This window comes from Lepidochelys olivacea (assembly GCF_965140295.1).
Source record: "Lepidochelys olivacea isolate rLepOli2 genome assembly, chromosome: 25".
Lineage (NCBI taxonomy): Eukaryota > Metazoa > Chordata > Testudines > Cheloniidae > Lepidochelys > Lepidochelys olivacea.
In genome coordinates this window covers 4,551,040-4,567,346 of record NC_140435.1, presented here as the reverse complement: position 1 = coordinate 4,567,346, position 16,307 = coordinate 4,551,040, and the positions used below count along the sequence as shown (strand labels likewise).

Below are 16,307 nucleotides of genomic sequence, written 5' to 3'. Positions count from 1 at the left end.
GAACAGCATTTGAAGGGGAGGATGTAGGCCTGTTTTTGCAGTAAAGTGTGAAAGCAATGTAAGTTGAATGAATTAGACTGTGACTCGTATTTTGCCCTCACTTCTCTAGAGCAGGGTTCCCAAACTGTTTTCCCTGAGGCCCACCTGTGCAGCTGCAATAGGCACTACAGCCCGCTATTAACGTGCGTCTGTCAGGGAGAGAGGGGTCCTGTGAGGCGTGCACGGCCCCCTTACCTCAGCAGGGACCAGGGCCAGCAAGAGGGCGGAGGGGCCAGGCAGTGCCACCGCCAGCTCCCACCAACTCCCTCCACCTCAGCAGCCCGCTGAGTGCCTTGAACTCGTCACCTGGCAGTCCTTCCCCAGTCATCCACCCAGCAACCTAGCGTGCCTCACAGGCACCCAGGGCTGGCCTCAGGGAAAATGGTGCCCTGGGCAAACTTGTATTTTGGCACCTTTGGCCTTCGCTGCCTCCCTGGGCTTCCCCCCCCTTACCCCCACTGTTTTTCTCTCTCCTTCTGCACCCCCGCCTCCGTTGCCCTAAGCTCCCTTCCATGTCCTTGCATACTAGGTCTGCTCCAGTCCTTACCTCTTGACCACGGCTGCTGGAAAATGGCGGCTGCTGGAAAATGGCAGCTGCTGGCTGGGTGGCCCCCAACTCCGCCGAGGGCAGACCATCTTTGGGCTGTGGCCCACAGTTTGAGAACCCCTGCAGTAGAGCACCAAGTGGAGTGGGACGACGGATAGCTTTTGTAATGCCTCAGAGTACATGCTGGATAGTGCTCCGTGCCATCTTTTTCTCCCCACCACACCCAGGCCCCATTATATATGGGCAGATAGTAGGCATATGGCACTGACAGTGCCACTCCCAGCTGGAGGATGCCGCTAGATATTAGTTCCTGTGTAATGCATTTTGCGGGGAATGGGTAGAAAAGGCTCCTTAAGCTTTTCTCTATCATCCATTCTTTGCAGAATCTTGACCTGTTAATAATTCATTTAACGCACTGATATGCAGTCATCTCTGGTGTGAAATACAACAGCTGTTTAAACAATACACAGCAGAGCTAGGGCAGGAAATGAGAAGATCAGCAATCTCCGATTCTGATTCTGGCTGCTTACACAGTTAATCCAATGTGTTAATTTTCTTCATATTCTCCTGATGCACTCTTGCTAACCTGATAACAAATAACGAATAATGATTATTTGTTAACTTACACACAGCATCATAGGCTTTTCCTTATCAGATGGTCAGAGGACAGTGACTGTATTGAGCCCAGAAGTACTTTAATACAGTTCATCTTTGCTTGGTGTAACTGTACCGCTTTTTTTTTTAATCTCTTTTCATTCAGGCGCTATGAAGAGGAACTGTACTGGCGGCGGGTAGAGGAAGAGCAGTTATACTGGGAAGAGCAGCGGCGGCGGATGGCCGCAGACTGGCATCCACCCCCACTTATGGGCAGACCTGGCATGCCAGTTCCTCCTCTCTTGGTGGGTAACCCTTGATTCAATTCCTGGAAGGAGAAATGTGAAGAAGTCTGGCATCTTTAAACTGTGTTTCAAGGCTAGAATGTGTGTTCCCTTATGTATTCTTTGAATATTGCAGGATTAATTTTTTGTGTCTCCTAAAAACCCATCACCAGAATTTGGAATTGGTAATGGACACAGATTAACTCTTTTAGTTGGTTGCAGCATTTTCGACAAATGCATATTTGAAATGTTGGACTGCTTGGCAGGGTAAACATATAAACTTCAGATCACTAATTTGTTGTTTATACTATGCAGCTCAAAGGGTACGATTTGCCTTCCCTGTCCTTATGTTCAGCAACAAAATGCCACTTGAAAACAGTTGTCTATGTCCTCTTAATCCCCTATGCCTAAACTCATAAGCCTCTTCAATTTTTATCACACCTATATTCTGCATATCTTCCCCTCCACTCATTTGTGCCCTGCACCCAGACACTCACCCTTTCTTTTAAAAACCTCCTTTTACATTCGGGCAAGAGATCACCACGTGATTGCACATGCGTGCGCACACACCTACTTGAGATCTGCTGCAAGGGTTCCATATGGCCGTGCCATACCTGCACTTGAGTAGGTGGTGCATTACAGTAGCAGGAGATAAAATATTTACTGGTGAAAATTCACTTTTTAAATTGGAAAAATTATTAGCCAGCTTTGCTAAATACTTTGTAATGTAATCTGTACATTTACACATGTTCCATTTATGTGCAGGTTACTAAAGTGATGGTTGTCACATACAAAACCCCTGTACAGTGAACTGCATTTTCTTATTATACTTTCCCAGTCCTTTTCAAACCATTTAACAAGTGTTTTTCAGGCAGTCTGACCTGGAGGTCAGATTTCTTTTTGTTTGATTCTCTGAGGCAGGCTTTAGTAAATGGGGTTTTTGTTGTAATCATAAGCATATAGCTCTAGACTTGCCTTTCACCACAATAGATGCTCTTTTTCCTGCCCTCAGTGACCACTTCCATTTAACCATACTATTCCTTTACTTTTTAAGGCTGTGTCTATATTAGGGCACCTCTCATGGAACCTTATTTATCTTAATCACTGGAAACTGGGAGGCTTATTTACCGCTCTCACTGAATCTTCTTAGACGAATCTGTCTATACTGACTGGGCCAAACCTCTAGGTATGAGGTATGGTGTCACTCTGTCCCAAGCCACCTGATACATTTTTAAAAAGAGAGGCCACATGTGGGGATCTGATTAGTGATTGGTTCTGTGATCACTGCTGGGATTAGGAGGTCTTTATAGTCAATGTGAATACACCATGACTTGAGAAAGCTGGCTAGGAAAACTCATGAGATTGCTCATTAACCGCTGCAGCTGAAGAACTTGGAAAATCACTTGTTAGTATAAATTTGAAGCTCCCTCTACTAATGTCTTGGTCCTGCTACTGTGCCATATACTAATCATCCTGCAGCTACATCGAACCTTTCATCCAAATGAATCCTCAAATCCCCTACTTTTACAAATTCACTGATGTAGCACTCATGTTAATTATCTTGCGCAGCATTCCATCCTCTAGGTTGGAACATGACAACTGTTTAGTGCGTAATAACACTGCACAACACTTCAGTATAGGAAGTGAAAAATATCTTATCCTGTTGAAATTACAGAGGAAATTGAGGGAGGGAGAATATAACTACCTAAATTGGAATTTTATCTGGCCACAGGGCACAAATGGTGCTGTGGATTCATCACATGTGGTCAGGACATTAGGTTTTAAAATCTGATTTACAAAACTTCACCTCCTGGAATCCAGCACCCCCTAATGCTGTGACGGAGCATTAGTGCAGTACTAATTCAGAGGGAAGAACACCTCCTATTGAGCCTCACTTTCTGCAGCAGCGAAGTTTTTCCCTACTGCTTTTCTAGCCTGACCCTTTGAGACTTGACAAAATTCCAGTTGCTTGCTCTGAAACCTTTGCTTTAATTGTTTTCACATAGTCTTCTGCATCTGTTCATGTAGTTGTGAATGTGTATACAATGTCTACTAGTGATGGCATCGCTAAGAATTTTTTTCGTTTTTCTTCGAGTGCTTGCTCATGTGGATTCCATTCTAGGTGTGGGCATGTCCACGTGCGCAGCCATTGGAGATTTTTGCCTTAGCAGTAGCCATAGGGCCGGCTGTGGCGACCCCTGGAGTGCTGCGCTCATGCCAAGGTATATCAGGTGTCGCTGGCCCTCCGCCCTCCCAGTTCTTTCGTACTGCCCATGGTGGTCATTCAGAGTGCCTCTGTCCCTTGCTTTGCAAGTGGCCAGCAGTTCCTTTCCTGTTTTAGCCTTGTTGTAAATAATTCTATTGTTTCTTAGTTAGTAGTTAAGTAGCTAAATGTTCAGTTAGTGTGGATCCCATTGGGGACTTTGCCCCCAGGCAGGGCATGCCCCATTCTCCAGGTTTTAAGCCCTGCTCCATGTGTAACAGGCCTATGCCTGTTAGTGACCTTCACAGTAGTTGTCTACAGTGCCTCGGGGAGTCCCATGTGAAGGAGCATTGTTGCATCTGCAAGAACTTTTGTCCTCGGACACAGAGGGAACACGACATATGTCTCAGGGCCCTCCTGATGCAGGCAGCCCTGCACCCAGTTTTGGAGCCAGCTCGGCCCAAAATGGCACCCAGCACTTTGGCCTCAATGTGTAACACACCTCCGGCACTGGACTCCTCCCAGCACCAGGCAAACCTGATAAAAGTGAGCTGGGCACAGGACTCTGTTCGGGCCTTATGCCCACTCTTGACCTGCACAAGGGCTCCACCTTAGGGAGTTCCTCCCTTCAAAAAGACCCGACTCTGGGGAGGAGTACAGGGTCCAAGCTGATGGTGCAGTCGACGCCCGCTCAGCTCTTGGTGCCTGCAGAGTCAAGAGAGCTCCCACCACAGCTGGCACCATGTTCAGTGATGGAACTGGCTAAGGCTCCCTGCAAGGGCAAGCCTGCCGGTAAGGCCTCGTACAAGTCGAGTGAGTGCCACTGGTCTCCAGAGCCAAGGCAGAGCCCTAAGTTGCCACACTCTTGGTCTCTGCAGCCCAGGTCTCTGGCCCATCGTTACCAGGCATCGGTACCATGTACCCGGTCCCCATCTTCGCACTGGAGCTCTCCCAGGCATAGACAATCTCCCTGGTACCGGTCCGCATCACGTCATTGGTCACTGACGCTGAGACCTCATCGCCACTCCCTCACACGAGGCCATTCTCCCTACTCCTGGCACCAGTCATCATTAGCCACCAGACCTGGGCCTCGATGGCCCCGCCCTGGTCACCAGAGGGCGACAACTTCTCCGGATCAGAGGCACATTTCAGCCCCTCACCCAGGCAGCAATGGGAAGGGGCTCCAGGGGGTGTGTCTATGGCATCAGGGCCGGCCTGGCAGCAAGGCCAATGGCCTTATTGGAATGCCTGGGGGTTCCCATTATGCCATTGCCCCACTCTCGCCAACCCTCAGTTGCCATGTTGGACAGGCTGAAGTTGGCACCCATGGCACTGTCAGCACCAGGTTCGGTGCAGGATGCTCCAGTGACTGCCATGGATGTGGAGCTGGTGCTCACCCCAAGGCCACACTCCCCTTTGGGGGAAGATGCCGGCGGGCCTCCCCTGGTGGTCCCATCATCTTCCTCCCCGGGTGAGGCGGTGGTGGGCCCTCCAGAGCTAGCCCACCAGGCGATTTTAAGGAATATCAGGCGCAGCTCCGTAGGGTGGCTTTGAACTTGGGCCTCAAGGCAGAGGAGATGGAGGAGAAGACGAACACATTGTTCAATGTGCTCTCAGCAGCCACCCCAGCCCGGGTCACACTCCAGGTACATGAGGGGCTCCTGGACATTGCCAAGTCCATCTGGCAAACCTCGTCCTCTATTCCGCCCCACGTCTAAAAGAGTGGAGAAGAAGTACTTCATCCCTGTGAAAGGGTTTGAGTACTTATACAACCACCCGCCACCAGAATCGTTGGTCATGTCAGCGGCTAACTAGAAAGATAAGCAGGACCCCACCAGTTCCGCTCCTAAAAATAAAGACGCTAAAAGTTTGGACTTGTTTGGTCACAAGATTTATTCTATGGCCAGCCTCCGGTTTCGGGTGGTGTACCACCAGGCCCGGCTGTTACAATTTTAACTTAGGGGAATCCCACCTCAAGTTCAAAGACTCCATGCCCCAGGATGTGACCCAGGAGTTTGCAGCTCTGGTAGAGAAAGGCACAACGCAGCTTCTTGCTCCCTCCAAATGACCTGGAATGTGGCCGATTCGGCTGTCTGGGTTGTCACCTCAGCGGTGGTTATGAGGCACAGTTCCTGGCTCCACACTGTGGGCCAGTCCCAGGAAATGCAGGCCTCTTCTCAGGACCTTCCATTTGATGGTGTCGGCCTGTTCTCTGACCAGGTGTAGACACAGCTGTATGGCCTTAAGGACACGCGGGTGACTCTCCACTCCCTGGGGATGCATACTCCTCAGGTGTTAAGACAACAGTTCCGACCTCCACCACGTCCACAACAGTGGCAGCTTGTCATGGGCCTACAAGGAAGCGGGACACCAGGTTTAGCCGCTGCCGCCGCTTGTCGTCCCACTTCCCTGTGCAGCCTGGCCCGGTGACGCACCAAGGGGTCCAGAAGCGCTCATTTTGAGGGTGCGCCAGGGAGCAATGCACCAGCCATCTGTCCAGATCCTTCCCACCCTTTTCTTGACTGCCTCTCCCCTTATTGTTTGGCATGGTCCAGGGTTACATTGGACCGCTGGGTCCTGGACGTAATTGCTTGGGGCTATACTCTGCAATTCTTGGTCATAGAATCATAGAATATCAGAGTTGGAAGGGACCTCAGGAGGTCATCTAGTCCAACCCCTTGCTCAAAGCAGGACCAATCCGCAACTGAATCATCCCAGCCAGGGCTTTGTCAAGCCTGACCTTAAAAATAGCTAAGGAAGGAGATTCCACCACCTCCCTAGGTAACACATTCCAGTGTTTCACCACCCTCCTAGTGAAAAAGTTTTTCCTAATATCCAACCTAGACCTCCCCCACTGCAACTTGAGACCATTACTCCTTGTTCTCTCATCAGCTCCCACTGAGAACAGTCTAGATCCATCCTCTTTGGATCCACCTTTCAGGTAGTTGAAAGCAGCTATCAAATACCCCCTCATTCTTCTCTTCCGCAGACTAAACAATCCCAGTTCCCTCAGCCTCTCCTCATAAGTCACGTGTTCCAGTCCCCTAATCATTTTTGTTGCCCTCCGCTGGACATTTTCCAATTTTTCCACATCCTTCTTGTAGTGTGGGGCCCAAAACTGGACACAGTAGTCCAGATGAGGCCTCACCAATGTCGAATAGAGGGGAACGATCACATCCCTCGATCTGCTGGCAATGCTCCTACATATACATTCCAAAATGCCATTGGCCTTCTTTGCACCAAGGGCACACTGTTGACTCATATCCAGCTTCTCGTCCACTATAACCCCAGGTCCTTTTCTGCAGAACTCCTGTTGAGCCATTCTGTCCCTAGTTTGTAGCGGTGCATGGGATTCTTCCGTCCTAAGTGCAGGACTCTGCACTTGTCCTTGAACCTCATCAGATTTCTTTTGGCCCAGTCCTCTTAGTTGTCTATGGCCCTCTGTATCCTATCCCTACCCTCCAGCATGTCTACCTCTCCTCCTAGTTTAGTGTCATCTGCAAACTTGCTGAGGGTACAATCCACACCATCCTCCAGATCATAAATGAAGATATTGAACAAAACCAGCCCGAGGACCGACCCTTGGGGCGCTCCACTTGATACCGGCTGCCAACTAGACATGGAGCCATTGATCACTACCCATTGAGCCCGACAATCTAGCCAACTTTCTGTCCACCTTATAGTCCATTCATCCAGCCCATACTTCTTTAACTTGCTGGCAAGAATACTGTGGGAGACTGTGTCAAAGGCTTTGCTAAAGTCAAGGAACAACATGTCCACCGCTTTCCCCTCATCCACAGAGCCAGTTATCTCATCATAGAAGGCAATTAGATTAGTCAGGCATGACTTGCCCTTGGTGAATCCATGCTGACTGTTTCTGATCAATTTCCTCTCCTCTAAGTGCTTCAGAATAGATTCCTTGAGGACCTACTCCATGATTTTTCCAGGGACTGAGGTGAGGCTGACTGGCCTGTAGTTCCCAGGATCCTCCTTCTTCCCTTTTTTAAAGATGGGCACTACATTAGCCTTTTTCCAGTCGTCCGGGACTTCCCCCTATCGCCATGAGTTTTCAAAGATAATGGCCAATGGCTCTGCAATCACATCCACCAACTCCTTTAGCACTGTCGGATGCAGCACATCCAGCCCCATGGACTTGTGCTCGTCCAGCTTTTCTAAATAGTCCCAAACCACTTCTTTCTCCACAGAGGGCTGGTCTCCTCCTTCCCATGCTGTGCTGCCCAGTGCAGTAGTCTGGGAGCTGACCTTGTTTGTGAAGACAGAGGCAAAAAAAGCATTGAGTACATTAGCTTTTTCCACATCCTCTGTCATGAGGTTGCCTCCCTCATTCAGTAAGGGGCCCACACTTCCCTTGGCTTTCTTCTTGTTGCCAACATACCTGAAAAACCCTTCTTGTTACTCTTGACATCTCTTGCTAGCTGCACCTCCAGGTGCGATTTGGCCTTCCTGATTTCACTCCTGCATGCCCAAGCAATATTTTTATACTCTTCCCTGGTCATTTGTCCAATCTTCCACTTCTTCTAAACTTCTTTTTTGTGTTTAAGATCAGCAAGGATTTTACTGTTTTACTGTTAAGCCAAGCTGGTTGCCTGCCATATTTACTATTCTTTCTACACATCGGGATGGTTTGTCCCTGTAACCTCAATAAGGCTTCTTTAAAATACAGCCAGCTCTCCTGGACTCCTTTCCCCCTCATGTTATTCTCCCAGGGGATCCTGCCCATCAGTTCGCTGAGGGAGTCAAAGTCTGCTTTTCTGAAGTCCAGGGTCCGTATTCTGCTGCTCTCCTTTCTTCCCTGTGTCAGGATCCTGAACTTGACCATCTCATGGTCACTGCCTCCCAGGTTCCCATCCACTTTAGCTTCCCCTACTAATTCTTCCCGGTTTGTGAGTAGCAGGTCAAGAAGAGCTCTGCCCCTAGTTGGTTCCTCCAGCACTCGCACCAGGAAATTGTCCCCTACGCTTTCCAAAAACTTCCTGGATTGTCTGTGCACCGCTGTATTGCTCTCCCAGCAGATATCAGGGTGATTGAAGTCTCCCATGAGAACCATGGCCTGCGATCTAGTAACTTCCGTGAGTTGCCGGAAGAAAGCCTCGTCCACCTCATCCCCCTGGTCTGGTGGTCTCTAGCAGACTCCCACCACGACATCACCCTTGTTGCTCACACTTCTAAACTTAATCCAGAGACATTCAGGTTTTTCTGCAGTTTCATACTGGAGCTCTGAGCAGTCATACTGCTCCCTTGCATACAATGCAACTCCCCCACCTTTTCTGCCGTGCCTGTCCTTCCTGAACAGTTTATATCCATCCATGACAGTACTCATGTGAGTCATGTGAGTTATCCCACCAAGTCCCTGTTATTCCAATCACATCATAATTCCTTGACTGTGCCAGGACTTCCAGGTCTCCCTGCTTGTTTCCCAGGCTTCTTGCATTTGTGTATAGCCACTTGAGATAACTCGCTGATAGTCCCTCTTTCTCAGTATGAGGCAGGAGCTCTGCCTTCTCGCGCGCTCCTGCTCGTGCTTCCTCCCAGTATCCCACTTCTCGCCCTCCGTCCCCCCTCTTCCCCATCCCTCTTCAGGGAGCCTTCTCACGAGCATCTCCTTGTTCAGGAGGTCGAGAAGCTCGTGGGTTTGGGGGCTGTGAAGGAGGTTCCTCAAGACATGGAAGGAAGAGGATTCTATTCCCACTACTTCCTAATCCCAAAGGCCAGAGTGGGCTTCAGACCTATCCTGGACCTGCATGGCCTCAACAAGTCTCTCAAGAAGTTCCGCATGGTCTTCCTGGCCTCCATCATTCCTTCCCTGCATCCAGGGGACTGATACGCGCACTTGACTTAAAGGATGCGTACTTAAAGGCCAAAAGTCTGACGGCTGCGCACGTAGGGGCATGCACACCTAGAATGGAATGGACATGAGCAACACATCTCGAAGAACAACAGTTATGAAAGGTAGGTAACCGTTTTTTCTTCTTCTCAGCTCCCAGATGGTAGTAAAGTTCGTTCTTTTCTGTCTCTCAGCCTACTAGACGTCCGGACTCTTCTGATGATCGTCACATCATGACAAAGCACTCCAGCATCTACCCAACAGAGGAGGAGCTGCAAGCCATCCAGAAGGTCGTCTCCCATTCTGAACGTGCTCTTAAGCTCGTCTCTGATTCATTGACAGAGCAAGACTCTGAAAGAGGAGAAGATGATGATGAAGAGAGGGGGTAACAAACTTTTATAGACTCTTTCCATAAGTAGTTACTGCAGTATTGTGGCAAGATGAGGTTGACACTTTTGGTGTGCTGGGAAAGCCATCATCCCAGAATAGCTGTAGAGCCTTTGAAGGGGATGGGTAAAGAGACCACATCAGCAAAATGAGAGTTTAAAAATGGCAAAAAGGAATCTTCCCCTCACTCTCATTTGTGCATCTGTATTTTGTTTGCCTAAACATTAGTTAGGGTAGAGATCAGAGCTTGCGATACATACAGAATTGGCTTCCTTACTTAGTGGCTTTAATTTGGGTTTTCTGTCCCATAGCACTGGTTGAAGCTAGATTAAAAAGGGTTACAGTAATGTCCCATTCCTGCAGAAAATGTTCCAGCTGTCCATAGCTGACACACCACTTGGCAATTAATAGTCACTTCAAAAGTAGTAAAACAAAAATAGTCTCCCTTCTGAACAGTTATACGTGGGGTGGTAGTGAAATTTTTATGCTATTTCAACGTAATATTTTAAATAAAATATTCTGGAGAGTTCTTGTATTTAGGTTTACATTAAAGGTTTCAAAATTACAATCAAAAGGCAAATGTGTTGCAAAGTAACTTATAGTGGACCTACCACTAAAGTTGCTTCAATGAATTTGCGCTGCAGCAGAACCAAAGAATTGCATGGAGATTTCAGTGTCTTTCTGTTTTAACAAATACAGTGCAGCAATTTACTTCAGTAGCCTTAATTATATTGTTAATTGCCTTTTAGTTCTGCTTTTTAGATATTTTGGGGCTTCCTGTGATAGATTTTTAAGGCTCAGATTCAGTGTAGATAGCTCTGTTTGATGTTTTCCCGTGACTTCTCTCCTCAACAGGAAAGCAGAAACTGCATCCCGAATTCTGAAAGGTGTAATGCGAGTTGGCATTCTGGCAAAAGGGCTTCTTCTCCAAGGAGACAGGAATGTTCGTCTTATCCTACTCTCTGCTCAGAAACCTACACACACCCTCTTAAAGAATATCACAGAGCAGCTGCCCAAGCAGCTTTCAGTAAGAGTGGATCCTCCTTCTTTGTTTCTGATTTCTAATGACTGTTTCTCCTTTGCTTGTTGTCAGGAAAAAGGATACCTAGAGCATAGAATAATCCAGTACTGCTTATTGAAGATTAACAATATCCTAGGCTATGTACAAAACAAAATGGAAAATACAGTTCCTGCCCTTAGAAATAGGCATTGTAAAAGGGAACATGTACTGGGTTTTTTCTGCATTCCATCTCAAAATGTCAATTTCCATTATAGTAGTAGGTAGCTTAGTGGCTTGCTGCACTTGTTTGCTTGGGGTTTTTTTGTTTTTTTTCTTCTCTCCCCCCCACCCCCTCTTTGCACACAAGAAATGATTTTTGGGTGTCTTAGTTCAGTCCTTTTAAGGCTCTTATATCACAAAGCTACTACAGTTTGGCATAATTTGCATGATGGGACAGTCTGCTCAGGAAAGTCTCAAGACTAGAATGACAGAGTTGCATGTCAAGCTTGAGGTACACTGGTAGAGCTGTGAGAAAGCACGGCCAGTAAGGACCTACTGCAAAAAAAAAACAAAACAGTATGTTGCTTATTCTATATGTTTGTAGTGTTGTTGTAGCTGGGGTCCTGGTCCCAGAATATGAGAGAGACAAGGTAGGTGATTTTTTTTTATTGGACTGACTTCTGTTGGTGGAAGGGGCTAGATTTCAAGCTACACACAGCTCTTCCTCAGGTCTGGAGAAGGTAGACAGTGTGTCTGAAATAAATACAAGATGAGAGAGATTATTAAGTGTAAGAGGTTCACATATGCTGTAGGAGACAGCAATTTAAGGAATTGGGCAATTAAAGGTTAGCAGGCAGCAGAGTGTATTGCAAATTACTATAATAAGCCATAAAACCAGTGTCTTTGTTAATATCATGGTTTTTAGTGTCCAGCAGAGTTATGAATTTAAGCTCCCGGGCTTGTTGCTTGAAGGCGTATTGTGGGATTCCTTTGAGGACAAGGACTGAGAGGTCAGACATGGAATGATCACTTTGTGAAAAGCGTTCGCCAATGGATGATGTGGTGGTCTGTCGCTATCATTTTTCTGCATGGTTTCATTTAAGAGCTTAGTGATTGGTTTCACCCACATAGTTGTTGTTGGACCATTTGATGCACTGGATGAGGTACACCACATGTTGTGATTGGCATGTGTAGGATCCATAGATCTTGAAAGTTGTATGTGGGAGGTACTGATCATTAAATTAGTGGAGATAGATCTGCATGTTTTGCACCTGTTCTGGCTTGAGTTGGTGTGTCCTGGTCTGGTTGGAGCTTGCTTCTGAAGACACACGTGGTGAGGTTGGGGTGTTGTTTGAAAGCCAGAAGAGGGAGTTTGGGAAAGATTTCTTTCAGGATACAGATGTCTCCATGTCTGACCTCTCAGTCCTCATCCTCAAAGGAAACCTGCATAATACCTTCAAAAGATAAGCTTGGGAACTTAAATTCATAACTCTACTGGACACCAAAAATTATAGACTTAACACACACACACTGGTTTTATGGTGTATTACAACAATTTGTAGCACGCCCTATTGCCTCCTAACCTTGAATTGCCCACTTCATTTAAAGTGGTCTTATACTGCATGTGTGAACTTCTTATGCTTAACAACCTGTCCCACCTTGTATTTAGCTCAGACACTCTGTCTACCTTCTCCAGACCGGAGGAAGAGCTCTGTATAGCTCAAAAGCTTGTCCCTTCCTTCACCAGGAGTTGGTCCAATAAAAGATATTCCCTCACCCATTTTTTCTACTAATGTACTTGAAACTGATGCTACATCATTCCTAGCTTTTAAACTATATTAGTCAATTTCTTTCTTGAACAAAAAATTCACCAAATAAGTTTTTTTTTAATAGTGGGGTGTAGAGGTAATGCTGGCACATGAACTTGAAGGTGAAACAAGTGGAGTTTTTGTTCTTTTAACTTTCTAGACATTAACTGAAGATGAGTATGAAGTTTCATCTGATGCTGAGGAAGCAAATATACTCATCTGTTCATGCAAGGAACCAAAAATGCAGGTCACAATTTCAGTCACATCTCCTCTCATGAGAGAGGATGCTTCCACTGACGAAGGTGAGTAAATCATTGATGGTTTAAAATTACTTCATGTGTGAAAGTTTTGATGTACTAAATACGTAATAATTTCCAAATGAAATAACCATGGTGACTGAGCAGACATTTTGATACCTCTTGTTGATTTGGTTACTACTGTCGGAATACTTCCAAAGTGACAAAATCAGGAGGCTGAAATCCTCCTCAAACTCCTGTGCTGCTTTTTCCCTTCACCTTCCGGAATGGGGGGGAACAGAAGATGGATGGAGATAGCTGTGTTCGAGACTTAACTTTATGAATCTGCAGACTTAATTGTTGTAATCTGCTAATGGAGATTTTTGTGCTGCTCTCAATGCTTTCAGAAACACATTCTCATTTGAAAAAGCCTGCTTGCTTTTCATGGAGGAGACAATGATCTCTAATCGCAGTGCAGTCAGGCTTCTATCTGTGGATATGATTTAGAAACTACAGTATGCTAGTTTGATAGCTATTAGTAACAAAAAGTTATGCTTCTGTTATGGTCTTTTACAACAACTCTTGGTCGCAAAAGCTTTGTAAGTAAGTGGTGCAAAGAAAAATTCATATATTTCTTTCCTCTTAGAAGCAGCAGCAGAATCTCAGCCTGACCCCTGTGATATTTTGAGTCAACAGAAATGCCTAGAGTCATTGGCTGCCCTTCGTCATGCTAAATGGTTCCAGGTAAAGAGCTTTTCCAAGCACTGAGATGTGTTGTGCCATTTCCCATTGATTTACTAACCTAGTACAAGGAAGGAGGCACAGTTTTGTGCTGCAGAGCTGACCATGTTTATTCAAAGTGTAACTGATGCTATTGGGGGCATCTTCTGTATAGTGACCCCAACATTCTCGTGTACGCATTCCAACTCATCCTCTCCACAGTACAGTAACTTAAAATAGGAATATTTCTAGAATATAAATGAGCCCGTTATGTTTTTCATAGGGTTTTAGTGAAAATAAATCCTGCTGAAGCAAAATATTTTATCTTTATTCTGGCAGGCTAAAGAAGTCTGCGTATGTCAGCTCCTGTCAGTAAATGGATCTGAGAGGATCGTTTTATATGTCACCTTCACCACCTAGCTTAGAAATGCCCTTTTAGAGCCTAAACTTTCAAGTACAACTGACAATTGTATAAGAGCCACTGACCTTCCTTTGTCCTTTGACGGCAGAGGTGTTAACTTTCCAATTCATCTTGAGTGGTTTCTTACAACATATTAATTCCTTATGCTAAACAAACCTTGTTTTTAGCTGTGACACTCTTGTCTACCTTTCCCAGATCTGAAGAAGAGCTCTGTGTCAGCTTTCAAGCTTGTCTCTTTCATCAGTGGAAGTTGGTCCAATAAAAGATATTACCCCACCATGTCTCTCTAGTTGTTTAAGAAATACTTATAAAATCCACCACCATAATTAGCACTGTGCACAACCCCAACAGAAAATCAGGAGCTGAATAGCTCCTGAGAGATAACATCCCCATTGGTCTCTCCAGGACACTTGCGATGCATTGGCTAGTGGAGAACTGAAGCCTGCCCTGTCCTGATCATTCTTTACCTGCTTTGTGGATAAGTAGAGGATTTGAGTATTCAGAGCTGCCAATCTAACATCTTTTGCTAGCCCTGAATCCACAAATAATGTTGCTTACCCTGAGAGTGCTCAAAATCTTGAACACAATTGGTGTACCCTTCTCTTAACTAGATAGGTTAGTTTCTTTATCTCTTTTGGTTTTGTTCTACCTCACCCTTTTTTTGGCATGCCAGTGCCCCATTGCATTTTTACATGGCGTATTACACAGTGCACACTTTGCTCCATGTGAAGTCAAATGGTTTAATATTCAGATAAGGAGAATATTTTCCTCAGACTCTAAGATATTTTTAATGAGTTTTGTTTTGTTGCTTGTATGACCTTAGGTTTTTATTGTCTTAGGTATTTTCTGTTAGCAGTCTTGTTTCTTTCCATAAAGGCTAGAGCTAACGGTCTGCAGTCATGTGTGATTATCATCAGGGTTCTGCGAGATCTTTGCCAACGTGTACCAACATGGGGGGCACTTCCAGATTGGGTAAGAAGACCGAAGCCTTTTCTGTGACATCCTTCCTTTGATTGCTATCATGTAAGACGCTTCTTTTTAGCAACAGTGATGATTATCAGGGATATTGAAATGATGTAAAAGATAAGCTAAGCACACAAGTACAGTGGATACATAGGGCTGAATCTGTTGACGTCAGTGGTAAAGCCTGCTGACCTCAGTAGGTCCCAGAATATGGTCTACATTTACCCTCCCTTTTCTATAGACTAACAAGAAGACTGTTGCTCAGCAATAGGGAATCCATCCTCCATAGCCTCTTCACCAAAGCAAATGTATGTAGTTATTCAATTCCAGATCCTCTTACGGGGGTGGAGACTGTGACAGTTTAAAATAATTAGTGCATATCTGCAGTCATCTCAGATTTTCAACTTCATACTTGGCTATAACAAGTATGGTGCCTCAGCCCATGTCTGCAGGCCACATAAGCAGTATGATTTAGCTAGAGCACTGTGAGAAGAGGTCCCTTTCCTCAGAATGTGAACAGCAACATCAGCATGACTGTAGACACTCTATACAGAGTCAGATATGTGTATAACATACAAACTCCTAACACAGCTGAGCTCTAAATCCACTGTGCTGTTACGTGGGTTTACATGCTCCATGCAGACCTGGAACTCTCTTCTCTCACAAGGCTTCCAGGAGTCCTATTCATATTACGCATATCAAGACTCTGCAGAGAGTATGTCTATTTCAGAAAGTCTTAAACAACTGGGGAAGCTAGTTGGATTTTATTTATTGTAAACCATACAGTTCTACTTAGGAAACCTTCTGCCATACTAGCTACTGCATTAGTCTAACTTGTGGATTGCCTCAATAAATACTAAAAATATAATGTAGGAACACATTTTATCCCTCCGGTGTAATTGAACCCTGGTGTCAGTTATTGTTTTGGTCTTGTTCATCGGTCTTTGTTGCCTTTGTGCTGCTGGTTTAGGAGCAGTTGAGGGACTTGCTCTCATTATATTTGGCTGAAGAAATGAACCTAACCTTTGGAGAGAGTCCCCACTGGTACTTGCTTGTACAATAGTCCCCTCTTTCTACCCCCTCCTCTTTCTGCACATGTTCTGTTAACCTGTGGTAGGGGGATGAATTGGCTTCTTGAGAGGGAAGCACATTTGCTTTCTTCACATTGCTACCCCTTCTTTTCCAGCTCTTACCGCGGCTGGAGGATTGTAAGTACCATGGGCCCAGAACTGTCTTACTGTGTGTGTATTCAATGTCTAG

At 45.8% G+C, this 16,307-nt stretch overlaps 1 protein-coding gene across 2 annotated transcripts in view; it reads left to right on the top strand.

Annotated features, from left to right (window-relative positions):
- The window catches only part of LOC311512911 (zinc finger RNA-binding protein-like), a 94,150-nt gene that overhangs the window by 64,687 nt on the left and 13,156 nt on the right, over positions 1–16,307 (top strand). For both annotated transcript variants that reach the window (XM_084614340.1, XM_084614341.1), the window contains exons 11-16: positions 1,347–1,485; positions 9,707–9,897; positions 10,755–10,926; positions 12,868–13,009; positions 13,590–13,687; positions 14,961–15,056. In XM_084614340.1, the coding sequence (XP_084470466.1) occupies positions 1,347–1,485; positions 9,707–9,897; positions 10,755–10,926; positions 12,868–13,009; positions 13,590–13,687; positions 14,961–15,056 (838 nt within the window). The remainder of the gene's footprint in view (positions 1–1,346; positions 1,486–9,706; positions 9,898–10,754; positions 10,927–12,867; positions 13,010–13,589; positions 13,688–14,960; positions 15,057–16,307) is intronic.